Source organism: Manacus candei, unplaced genomic scaffold (genome assembly GCF_025592945.1).
Source record: "Manacus candei isolate 608988 ecotype Guabito, Panama unplaced genomic scaffold, ASM2559294v1 h1tg000289l, whole genome shotgun sequence".
NCBI lineage: Eukaryota > Metazoa > Chordata > Aves > Passeriformes > Pipridae > Manacus > Manacus candei.
In genome coordinates this window covers 1-10,000 of record NW_026138337.1, presented here as the reverse complement: position 1 = coordinate 10,000, position 10,000 = coordinate 1, and the positions used below count along the sequence as shown (strand labels likewise).

Sequence of the window (10,000 nt, the reverse complement as noted above, 5' to 3'; positions counted from 1 at the left end):
TGTTGCCGCCGGGAGGACTTAGAGCCTGAGCGCCGCGGCTCGGCCGGGTGGAGGTAGACCTGTTGCCGCCGAGGGGACTTAGAGCCTGAGCGCCGCGGCTCGGCCCGGTAGCGGGTAGACCTGTTCCCGCCGGCGAGCGGACTTGGACCCGGAGCGCCGCCGCCCGGCCCGGCCCGGTGGCGGGTAGACCTGTTCCCGCCGTCGAGCGGACTTGGAGCCGGGGCGCCGCCGGCCTGGTCCGGTGGCAGGTAGACCTGTTCCCGTCGGCGAGCGGACTTTAAGCCGGGGCGCCGCCGTCCTGCCCGGTGGTGGGTAGACCTGTTCCCGTCGGCGAGCGGACTTGGAGCCGGAGCGCCGCCGCCCGGCTCGGCCCGGAAGCGGGTAGACCTGTTCGCGTCGGCGAGCGGACTTGGAGCCGGAGCACCGCCGCCCGGCTCGGCCCGGTAGCGGGTAGACCTGTTCCCGTCGGCGAGCGGACTTGGAACCGGGGCGCCGCCGCCCGGCCCGGCCCGGTGGCGGGTAGACCTGTTCCCGCCGTCGAGCGGACTTGGAGCCGGGGCGCCGCCGTCCGGCCCGGTGGTGGGTAGACCTGTTCCCGCCGTCGAGCGGACTTGGAGCCGCGGCGCCGCCGCCCGGCCCGGCCCGGTGGCGGGTAGACCTGTTCCCGCCGTCGAGCGGACTTGGAGCCGGGGCGCCGCCGGCCTGGTCCGGTGGCAGGTAGACCTGTTCCCGTCGGCGAGCGGACTTTAAGCCGGGGCGCCGCCGTCCTGCCCGGTGGTGGGTAGACCTGTTCCCGTCGACGAGCGGACTTGGAGCCGGAGCGCCGCCGCCCGGCTCGGCCCGGAAGCGGGTAGACCTGTTCGCGTCGGCGAGCGGACTTGGAGCCGGAGCACCGCCGCCCGGCTCGGCCCGGTAGCGGGTAGACCTGTTCCCGCCGTCGAGCGGACTTGGAGCCGGGGCGCCGCCGTCCGGCCCGGTGGTGGGTAGACCTGTTCCCGTCGGCGAGCGGATTTGGAACCGGGGCGCCGCCGTCCGGCCCGGCCCGGTGGCGGGTAGACCTGTTCCCGCCGTCGAGCGGACTTGGAGCCGCGGCGCCGCCGCCCGGCCCGGCCCGGTGGCGGGTAGACCTGTTCGCGTCGGCGAGCGGACTTGGAGCCGGAGCGCCGCCGCCCGGCTCGGCCCGGAAGCGGGTAGACCTGTTCGCGTCGGCGAGCGGACTTGGAGCCGGAGCGCCGCCGCCCGGCTCGGCCCGGAAGCGGGTAGACCTGTTCGCGTCGGCGAGCGGACTTGGAGCCGGAGCGCCGCCGCCCGGCTCGGCCCGGAAGCGGGTAGACCTGTTCCCGTCGGCGAGCGGACTTGGAACCGTGGCGCCGCCGGCCTGGTCCGGTGGCAGGTAGACCTGTTCCCGTCGGCGAGCGGACTTTAAGCCGGGGCGCCGCCGCCCGGCTCGGCCCGGTGGCGGGTAGACCTGTTCCCGCCGGCGAGCGGACTTGGAGCCGGAGCGCCGCCACCCGGCCCGGTGGTGGGTAGACCTGTTCCCGTCGGCGAGCGCACTTGGAGCCGGAGCGCCGCCGCCCGGCTCGGCCCGGAAGCGGGTAGACCTGTTCGCGTCGGCGAGCGGACTTGGAGCCGGGGCGCCGCCGCCCGGCTCGGCCCGGAAGCGGGTAGACCTGTTCCCGTCGGCGAGCGGACTTGGAGCCGGAGCGCCGCCGCCCGGCTCGGCCCGGAAGCGGGTAGACCTGTTCGCGTCGGCGAGCGGACTTGGAGCCGCGGCGCCGCCGCCCGGCCCGGCCCGGTGGCGGGTAGACCTGTTCCCGCCGACGAGCGGACTTGGAGCCGGAGCGCCGCCGCCCGGCTCGGCCCGGTGGCGGGTAGACCTGTTCCCGCCGGCGAGCGGACTTGGAGCCGGGGCGCCGCCGTCCGGCCCGGTGGTGGGTAGACCTGTTCCCGTCGGCGAGCGGACTTGGAACCGGGGCGCCGCCGCCCGGCTCGGCCCGGTGGCGGGTAGACCTGTTCCCGCCGGCGAGCGGACTTGGAGCCGGGGCGCCGCCGTCCGGCCCGGTGGTGGGTAGACCTGTTCCCGTCGGCGAGCGGATTTGGAACCGGGGCGCCGCCGTCCGGCCCGGCCCGGTGGCGGGTAGACCTGTTCCCGCCGTCGAGCGGACTTGGAGCCGCGGCGCCGCCGCCCGGCCCGGCCCGGTGGCGGGTAGACCTGTTCGCGTCGGCGAGCGGACTTGGAGCCGGAGCGCCGCCGCCCGGCTCGGCCCGGAAGCGGGTAGACCTGTTCGCGTCGGCGAGCGGACTTGGAGCCGGAGCGCCGCCGCCCGGCTCGGCCCGGAAGCGGGTAGACCTGTTCGCGTCGGCGAGCGGACTTGGAGCCGGAGCGCCGCCGCCCGGCTCGGCCCGGAAGCGGGTAGACCTGTTCCCGTCGGCGAGCGGACTTGGAACCGTGGCGCCGCCGCCCGGCCCGGCCCGGTGGCGGGTAGACCTGTTCCCGTCGGCGAGCGGACTTGGAGCCGCGGCGCCGCCGCCCGGCCCGGCCCGGTGGCGGGTAGACCTGTTCGCGTCGGCGAGCGGACTTGGAGCCGGAGCGCCGCCGCCCGGCTCGGCCCGGAAGCGGGTAGACCTGTTCCCGTCGGCGAGCGGACTTGGAACCGTGGCGCCGCCGTCCGGCCCGGCCCGGTGGCGGGTAGACCTGTTCCCGCCGTCGAGCGGACTTGGAGCCGCGGCGCCGCCGCCCGGCCCGGCCCGGTGGCGGGTAGACCTGTTCGCGTCGGCGAGCGGACTTGGAGCCGGAGCGCCGCCGCCCGGCTCGGCCCGGAAGCGGGTAGACCTGTTCGCGTCGGCGAGCGGACTTGGAGCCGGAGCGCCGCCGCCCGGCTCGGCCCGGAAGCGGGTAGACCTGTTCGCGTCGGCGAGCGGACTTGGAGCCGGAGCGCCGCCGCCCGGCTCGGCCCGGAAGCGGGTAGACCTGTTCCCGTCGGCGAGCGGACTTGGAACCGTGGCGCCGCCGCCCGGCCCGGCCCGGTGGCGGGTAGACCTGTTCCCGTCGGCGAGCGGACTTGGAACCGTGGCGCCGCCGCCCGGCCCGGCCCGGTGGCGTGTAGACCTGTTCCCGCCGTCGAGCGGACTTGGAGCCGCGGCGCCGCCGCCCGGCCCGGCCCGGTGGCGGGTAGACCTGTTCCCGCCGTCGAGCGGACTTGGAGCCGGGGCGCCGCCGGCCTGGTCCGGTGGCAGGTAGACCTGTTCCCGTCGGCGAGCGGACTTTAAGCCGGGGCGCCGCCGCCCGGCTCGGCCCGGTGGCGGGTAGACCTGTTCCCGCCGGCGAGCGGACTTGGAGCCGGAGCGCCGCCACCCGGCCCGGTGGTGGGTAGACCTGTTCGCGTCGGCGAGCGGACTTGGAGCCGGGGCGCCGCCGCCCGGCTCGGCCCGGAAGCGGGTAGACCTGTTCCCGTCGGCGAGCGGACTTGGAACCGTGGCGCCGCCGCCAGGCCCGCCCCGGTGGCGGGTAGACCTGTTCCCGCCGTCGAGCGGACTTGGAGCCGCGGCGCCGCCGCCCGGCCCGGCCCGGTGGCGGGTAGACCTGTTCCCGCCGTCGAGCGGACTTGGAGCCGGGGCGCCGCCGGCCTGGTCCGGTGGCAGGTAGACCTGTTCCCGTCGGCGAGCGGACTTTAAGCCGGGGCGCCGCCGCCCGGCTCGGCCCGGTGGCGGGTAGACCTGTTCCCGCCGGCGAGCGGACTTGGAGCCGGAGCGCCGCCACCCGGCCCGGTGGTGGGTAGACCTGTTCCCGTCGGCGAGCGCACTTGGAGCCGGAGCGCCGCCGCCCGGCTCGGCCCGGAAGCGGGTAGACCTGTTCCCGCCGTCGAGCGGACTTGGAGCCGGGGCGCCGCCGGCCTGGTCCGGTGGCAGGTAGACCTGTTCCCGTCGGCGAGCGGACTTTAAGCCGGGGCGCCGCCGTCCTGCCCGGTGGTGGGTAGACCTGTTCCCGTCGGCGAGCGGACTTGGAACCGGGGCGCCGCCGTCCGGCCCGGCCCGGTGGCGGGTAGACCTGTTCCCGCCGTCGAGCGGACTTGGAGCCGCGGCGCCGCCGCCCGGCCCGGCCCGGTGGCGGGTAGACCTGTTCGCGTCGGCGAGCGGACTTGGAGCCGGAGCGCCGCCGCCCGGCTCGGCCCGGAAGCGGGTAGACCTGTTCGCGTCGGCGAGCGGACTTGGAGCCGGAGCGCCGCCGCCCGGCTCGGCCCGGAAGCGGGTAGACCTGTTCGCGTCGGCGAGCGGACTTGGAGCCGGGGCGCCGCCGCCCGGCTCGGCCCGGAAGCGGGTAGACCTGTTCCCGTCGGCGAGCGGACTTGGAGCCGGGGCGCCGCCGCCCGGCCCGGCCCGGTGGCGGGTAGACCTGTTCCCGCCGTCGAGCGGACTTGGAGCCGGGGCGCCGCCGGCCTGGTCCGGTGGCAGGTAGACCTGTTCCCGTCGGCGAGCGGACTTTAAGCCGGGGCGCCGCCGCCCGGCTCGGCCCGGTGGCGGGTAGACCTGTTCCCGCCGGCGAGCGGACTTGGAGCCGGAGCGCCGCCACCCGGCCCGGTGGTGGGTAGACCTGTTCCCGTCGGCGAGCGCACTTGGAGCCGGAGCGCCGCCGCCCGGCTCGGCCCGGAAGCGGGTAGACCTGTTCGCGTCGGCGAGCGGACTTGGAGCCGGGGCGCCGCCGCCCGGCTCGGCCCGGAAGCGGGTAGACCTGTTCCCGTCGGCGAGCGGACTTGGAGCCGGAGCGCCGCCGCCCGGCTCGGCCCGGAAGCGGGTAGACCTGTTCGCGTCGGCGAGCGGACTTGGAGCCGCGGCGCCGCCGCCCGGCCCGGCCCGGTGGCGGGTAGACCTGTTCCCGCCGACGAGCGGACTTGGAGCCGGAGCGCCGCCGCCCGGCTCGGCCCGGTGGCGGGTAGACCTGTTCCCGCCGGCGAGCGGACTTGGAGCCGGGGCGCCGCCGTCCGGCCCGGTGGTGGGTAGACCTGTTCCCGTCGGCGAGCGGACTTGGAACCGGGGCGCCGCCGCCCGGCTCGGCCCGGTGGCGGGTAGACCTGTTCCCGCCGGCGAGCGGACTTGGAGCCGGAGCGCCGCCGCCCGGCCCGGCCCGGCGGCGGGTAGACCTGTTTGCGGCCGGTGCTCGGAGCGTGGCACCGAATTCGCGGATCGAGCGGACGGCGTGCAGCCGCTAAATCCGTCGATTGGCGCGCCGGCGTGCCCTTCCGACCCCGCCCTGACCTCCCGGATTTCCCACAGTTCTTTGCGAGTCCTTCCAGCGGGCATGCTCCGTCGAGTACTCTCTCGGGGGTCTTGTTGCGGAGACTCCATCTCCCGTGGCCCTTTGCGGCAGACTTGCTCTCCGGCGTAAAGGCTTTCCCCTGCCCCGAGGGTGAAAGAAGAGACGTTCTCTGCGGGGCGGGGAAGCGGGGGGAGTAACTGGGACTCTCTTTAGGCGGCGCGGCTGCGGCCGACCGGGCTCGGCCGCCTCGGCGCCGCCGGGAAGAGCCGGTGTCCGAGCCTAGCGGCTAGAGCCGGTCTCGGGGCTTAGCGCTGCGGTTTCTGGCCGGCGCTCCGAGCGTAGCAGCCTTTCCCCTGCCCCGAGGGTGAAAGAAGAGACGCTCTCTGCGGGGCGGGGAAGCGGGGGGAGTAACTGGGATTCTCTTTAGGCGGCGCGGCTGCGGCCGACCGGGCTCGGCCGCCTCGGCGCCGCCGGGAAGAGCCGGTGTCCGAGCCTAGCGGCTAGAGCCGGTCTCGGGGCTTAGCGCTGCGGTTTCTGCCCGGCGCTCCGAGCGTAGCAGCCTTTCCCCTGCCCCGAGGGTGAAAGAAGAGACGTTCTCTGCGGGGCGGGGAAACGGGGGGAGTAACTGGGCCTCTGCCTGGGTGGCAGGGCTGCCGCCGCCTCGGCTCGGCCGCAGAGGTGCGCAGCGGGTAGAGTCGCCGTCCGTGCCCAGCGGGTAGAGCCCTCGTCCGAAGCCGGCGGGTAGAGCCGGTGTCCCGGGGCAGCGGGTAGACCTGTTTTCCGGGCTCGTCGGCTCGACGCGCTCTCCGAGTCGGGCGGCTCGAGCGGGTTCCAAGCGCTTAGCCGAGGCCCTCGGCGGACGCCGAGGCGCCACCGTTTCTGCCCGGGGCTCCGAGTGGGAAAGAAAGGGCGTTGTCTGCGGCGTGGGTAAAAAGGGGGAGTAGCTGGGACTCTCTTAAGGTGGCAGGGCGGCGGCCGACTGGGCTCGGCGGCGGGGGTGCCGGCGGGTAGAGTTGCGTTCCGAGCCCGACGGGTAGACGTGGTGTCCGACTCCGGCGGGTAGACCTTTTGTCCGAGCCCGGCGGGTAGACCTGTTGTCCGTGCCCGGCGGGTAGACCTGGTGTCCGAGTCGGGCTGGTAGACCTGGTGTCCGAGCTGGGCGGGTAGACCTTTTGTCCGAGCCCGGCGGGTAGACCTGGTGTCCGAGCCCGGCGGGTAGACCTGGTGTCCGAGCCCGGCGGGTAGACCTTTTGTCCGAGCCCGGCGGGTAGACCTGTTGTCCGAGCTGGGCGGGTAGACCTTTTGTCCGAGCTCGGCGGGTAGACCTGTTGTCCGAGCCGGGCGGGTAGACCTGGTGTCCGAGTCGGGCGGGTAGACCTTTTGTCCGAGCCCGGCGGGTAGACCTGTTGTCCGTGCCCGGCGGGTAGAGCTGGTGTCCGAGTCGGGCGGGTAGACCTGGTGTCCGAGCCCGGCGGGTAGACCTGGTGTCCATGCTGGGCGGGTAGACCTGGTGTCCGAGCCCGGCGGGTAGACCTGGTGTCCGAACCGGGCGGGTAGACCTTTTGTCCGAGCCCGGCGGGTAGACCTGGTGTCCGAACCGGGCGGGTAGACCTTTTGTCCGAGCCCGGCGGGTAGACCTGGTGTCCGAGCCCGGCGGGAAGACCTGTTGTCCGAGCTCGGCGGGTAGACCTGGTGTCCGAGCCGGGCGGGTAGACCTGGTGTCCGAGCCCGGCGGGTAGACCTTTTGTCCGAGCCCGGCGGGTAGACCTGTTGTCCGAGCTGGGCGGGTAGACCTTTTGTCCGAGCTCGGCGGGTAGACCTGTTGTCCGAGCCGGGCGGGTAGACCTGGTGTCCGAGCCCGGCGGGTAGACCTGTTGTCCATGCTGGGCGGGTAGACCTGGTGTCCGAGTCGGGCGGGTAGACCTTTTGTCCGAGCCCGGCGGGTAGACCTTTTGTCCGAGCCCGGCGGGTAGACCTGTTGTCCGTGCCCGGCGGGTAGACCTGGTGTCCGAGTCGGGCGGGTAGACCTGGTGTCCGAGCCCGGCGGGTAGACCTGGTGTCCATGCTGGGCGGGTAGACCTGGTGTCCGAGCCCGGCGGGTAGACCTGGTGTCCGAACCGGGCGGGTAGACCTTTTGTCCGAGCCCGGCGGGTAGACCTGGTGTCCGAGCCCGGCGGGAAGACCTGTTGTCCGAGCTCGGCGGGTAGACCTGGTGTCCGAGCCGGGCGGGTAGACCTGGTGCCCGAGCCCGGCGGGTAGACCTGTTGTCCATGCTGGGCGGGTAGACCTGGTGTCCGAGTCGGGCGGGTAGACCTGGTGTCCGAGCCCGGCGGGTAGACCTTTTGTCGGGACCCGGCGGGTAGACCTTTTGTCCGAGCCCGGCGGGTAGACCTGGTGTCCGAGCCCGGCGGGTAGACCTGTTGTCCGTGCTCGGCGGGTAGACCTGTTGTCCCGGTTTTTGGGGTCGACCCGTTTCCCCACTCGAGCGGGGCCGAGCGGCCTCGTGCCCCGCCGGATGCTGGCGAGCATCAGGTCTACCCGGTTCCGGGGCTGGCGAGCATCAGGTCTACCCGGTTCCGGGACCGGCCGATCCGGCCGCCGCGGCCGCGGCCGCCGGCCTGCGCCCCGCCGGCGTCCCGGCTCCGGGCCACCAGGTCTACCCGGCTCCGGCGGGACTTAGGCGCCTGGCGGCATTTTCGGGGTAGACGTGTTGTCGCGGCCGGCCCCGGAAGTCGGCCAAGGGGTCGCTGTCGGGCGCCGCCTCCAGTTAGGTCGAGCTGAGAGGCGGCCTGCTCTCGCGCGCCTCCCCGCTGAGGAGCCTCGAGCCGCTTTGGCGACCCGGCCGGGCCAGGACGCGTCTGTCCGTACTATGGGCAGGGGTTGTCTAGCAGCGCGGGTTCCGAGGGCCCCTTTTCTTCCGCGTCTGCTGCCGAGCGCGGCCTTCGGCGCGTGCCACGGGCCGGCCAACCCCACGAGCGGCAGGAAGGCCGGCGAGAAAGCCGCGGGGCACTCGGCCGGCTTCCTGGGGCGGGTCCGATGACGGGAAAGGAAGACGAGAGCCGAGCGCGAAAGCGCAGCCAAGGGAGTTGCGGGACTGGGACGGCCGAGGGGGGCCCGCGGGGGCCCAGCAGCGTCCAGCCCGAGCCGGTGGCGGCTGCCGGCTCCCCGAGGGCCCCGGGCGAAGGCGGTGGTGTGCGAGGGCGGCGAGGCGGCGTCGTCTCGTCCTTCCCATGCGCCGGCCCTAAGCCGGCGCCCGTCGTGCGGTGGCGGCGGGCATTGTTGCGGGCAGTTGGCGGCCGGGGCTGGAAGGGTGGAGCCCGCGTGGGCTTCTTTTGCCCGGCCGCCTCCCGAGAGCCCCGAAGATGGTCCGGGCCTGGGTGGCGGCGCCCTGTCCTCGGCTGACGGCGGCAGCGGTGCCGGCGGCGTGCCGGGGACTGGCGGTGGGCGTGCGGCCTTGCCTGGGCCCGGTCGGTTGCCGGAGGGGCTCGGTGACGGGACTGCCCGTTGTCGGGCGAGGCGGCGCTTCCCTGGGCGCGCCTCGCCTCTTTTGTTCGTCCCCCCTTCCTCGGCCCTAAGCCGGGGACCCGCCCAGCGGGCCGAAGGCGGCGGCGCCAGCCGGCCAGGGTGTGGCCGGCGGCCGCGCCGGCAGAGCGAGAACCCGACAGAGTTGCCCGGAGCCCCGGAGAGAGACGCACGATGGCCGTTGGCGGGCGAGGCGGCGGCGCCTCGCCCCTTCCTCCTCTCCGGCCGGCACCAGAGCCACGGCGGCCGGGCGGCCCGTGCGGTCGGGCCTGCCCCGCCGACCTGGCTGCCGGAGGGCTGGGTTCCGCGGAGGTCTGCCGCCCGGGGGCCGGGTTGCGGGCGAAGTGGGGGCGCCCTCCCGGCCCTTTATTTTTTTTTTTTTTTTCTTCTGGCGGCCTTAAGCCGCAGCACGCTGAGCGCGCCGGGGAAGAAGAGAGAGAAAGAGAGAGCGCGAAGGCGGCCCGGCAGTGGCCGGCGGCCGCCGAGGCGCGAGCCCGTGGGCAGGGAGAGGGGAGCGAGGGGCGCGGGCCCCGCCCCGAACCCCGGGCGGCCGTGGCTAGCACGGCGAGTGAGAGGCGCGCGTGCTTTTTTCGGGGACCTTTTGGTTTTTCTCCCCGTCGCCGTCCCCCGGCCTTTCCGGGGGAAGCCGACGGCCGCGAGGCGGGCGAAAGCCGGTGGCCCCGCGGTGCGGTCGGTGGCGTTTTCGCACGCCGGAGGTGCCGCCGGGGCGAGCGGGGGCCGTCCGCGGCCCACGCCTCCGAGCCGGTGGCACCGCTCTGCGGAGGCGGCCGTGGGCCCGGCAGGGCCGGAAGCGCGGGTTGTCCGGAGCCGGGCGTCCGGCGGCACCCGCCTCCTGCCGGGCCGGGAGAGCCGTGGAGAAAGTATACCGCGTGCGGGCCGCCGGCGTCGGCGGCCTCGGGCGGCACGGGCCGTCCTCCGCGGGGTTGGCAGGCTGAGCGAGAGTGGCCGTGGGGCCGTTCCCCGAGCGACGATGGATGAGGCTTTTCGGGAGGCGTGGGAGAGGGCCCCCGGCGGGCCGGCGCTCCTCCGTGGCCGGCCGAGTGGCGCGGCGGAGGCCGGTGTTCGGGCCGGGCGGTCTCCTTTGCCCGTGGGCTTCCCGTGGCAGACGAGGTGTCGCCCCTCCCGCCGGGGAGGGGCTTCTTTACCGTGCCGGGCTTTGTGACGGCCGCGCGGCCCCGCGAGCCTTTCAGGTGTCCTTGGGAA

General features: G+C 74.8%; 3 protein-coding genes across 3 annotated transcripts in view; all 3 read right to left on the bottom strand.

The window, feature by feature from the left end:
* The window catches only part of LOC127464872 (collagen alpha-1(I) chain-like), a 28,392-nt gene extending 22,998 nt beyond the window's left edge, over nucleotides 1-5,394 (bottom strand). Inside the window, exons 1-9 of the mRNA XM_051775325.1 lie at nucleotides 5,070-5,394; nucleotides 4,730-5,000; nucleotides 4,118-4,393; nucleotides 2,765-2,971; nucleotides 2,489-2,626; nucleotides 2,213-2,419; nucleotides 1,602-1,739; nucleotides 1,197-1,334; nucleotides 121-589 (exon numbers count right to left, since the gene is read on the bottom strand). Coding sequence (XP_051631285.1) covers nucleotides 121-589; nucleotides 1,197-1,334; nucleotides 1,602-1,739; nucleotides 2,213-2,419; nucleotides 2,489-2,626; nucleotides 2,765-2,971; nucleotides 4,118-4,393; nucleotides 4,730-5,000; nucleotides 5,070-5,343 — 2,118 coding nt within the window. The 5' untranslated portion in view covers nucleotides 5,344-5,394. The remainder of the gene's footprint in view (nucleotides 1-120; nucleotides 590-1,196; nucleotides 1,335-1,601; nucleotides 1,740-2,212; nucleotides 2,420-2,488; nucleotides 2,627-2,764; nucleotides 2,972-4,117; nucleotides 4,394-4,729; nucleotides 5,001-5,069) is intronic.
* Nucleotides 5,395-5,773: 379 nt separating this feature from the next.
* Nucleotides 5,774-7,405, bottom strand: LOC127464877 (serine/arginine repetitive matrix protein 1-like). The gene is made up of 3 exons (XM_051775336.1): nucleotides 7,308-7,405; nucleotides 6,658-6,839; nucleotides 5,774-6,579 (listed from the first exon to the last, which is right to left on the bottom strand). Exons 1-3 carry the CDS (start codon nucleotides 7,316-7,318, stop codon nucleotides 5,774-5,776), a joined length of 999 nt encoding a protein of 332 aa, XP_051631296.1. The 5' UTR covers nucleotides 7,319-7,405.
* Nucleotides 7,406-8,121: 716 nt separating this feature from the next.
* LOC127464871 (basic proline-rich protein-like) lies at nucleotides 8,122-9,916 on the bottom strand (the record flags this gene model as incomplete). The annotated part of the gene is made up of 1 exon (XM_051775324.1): nucleotides 8,122-9,916. A coding segment is annotated over one exon (1,795 nt), but the record flags the coding sequence as incomplete, so codon positions are not given.
* Between the last annotated feature and the right edge of the window lie 84 nt (nucleotides 9,917-10,000).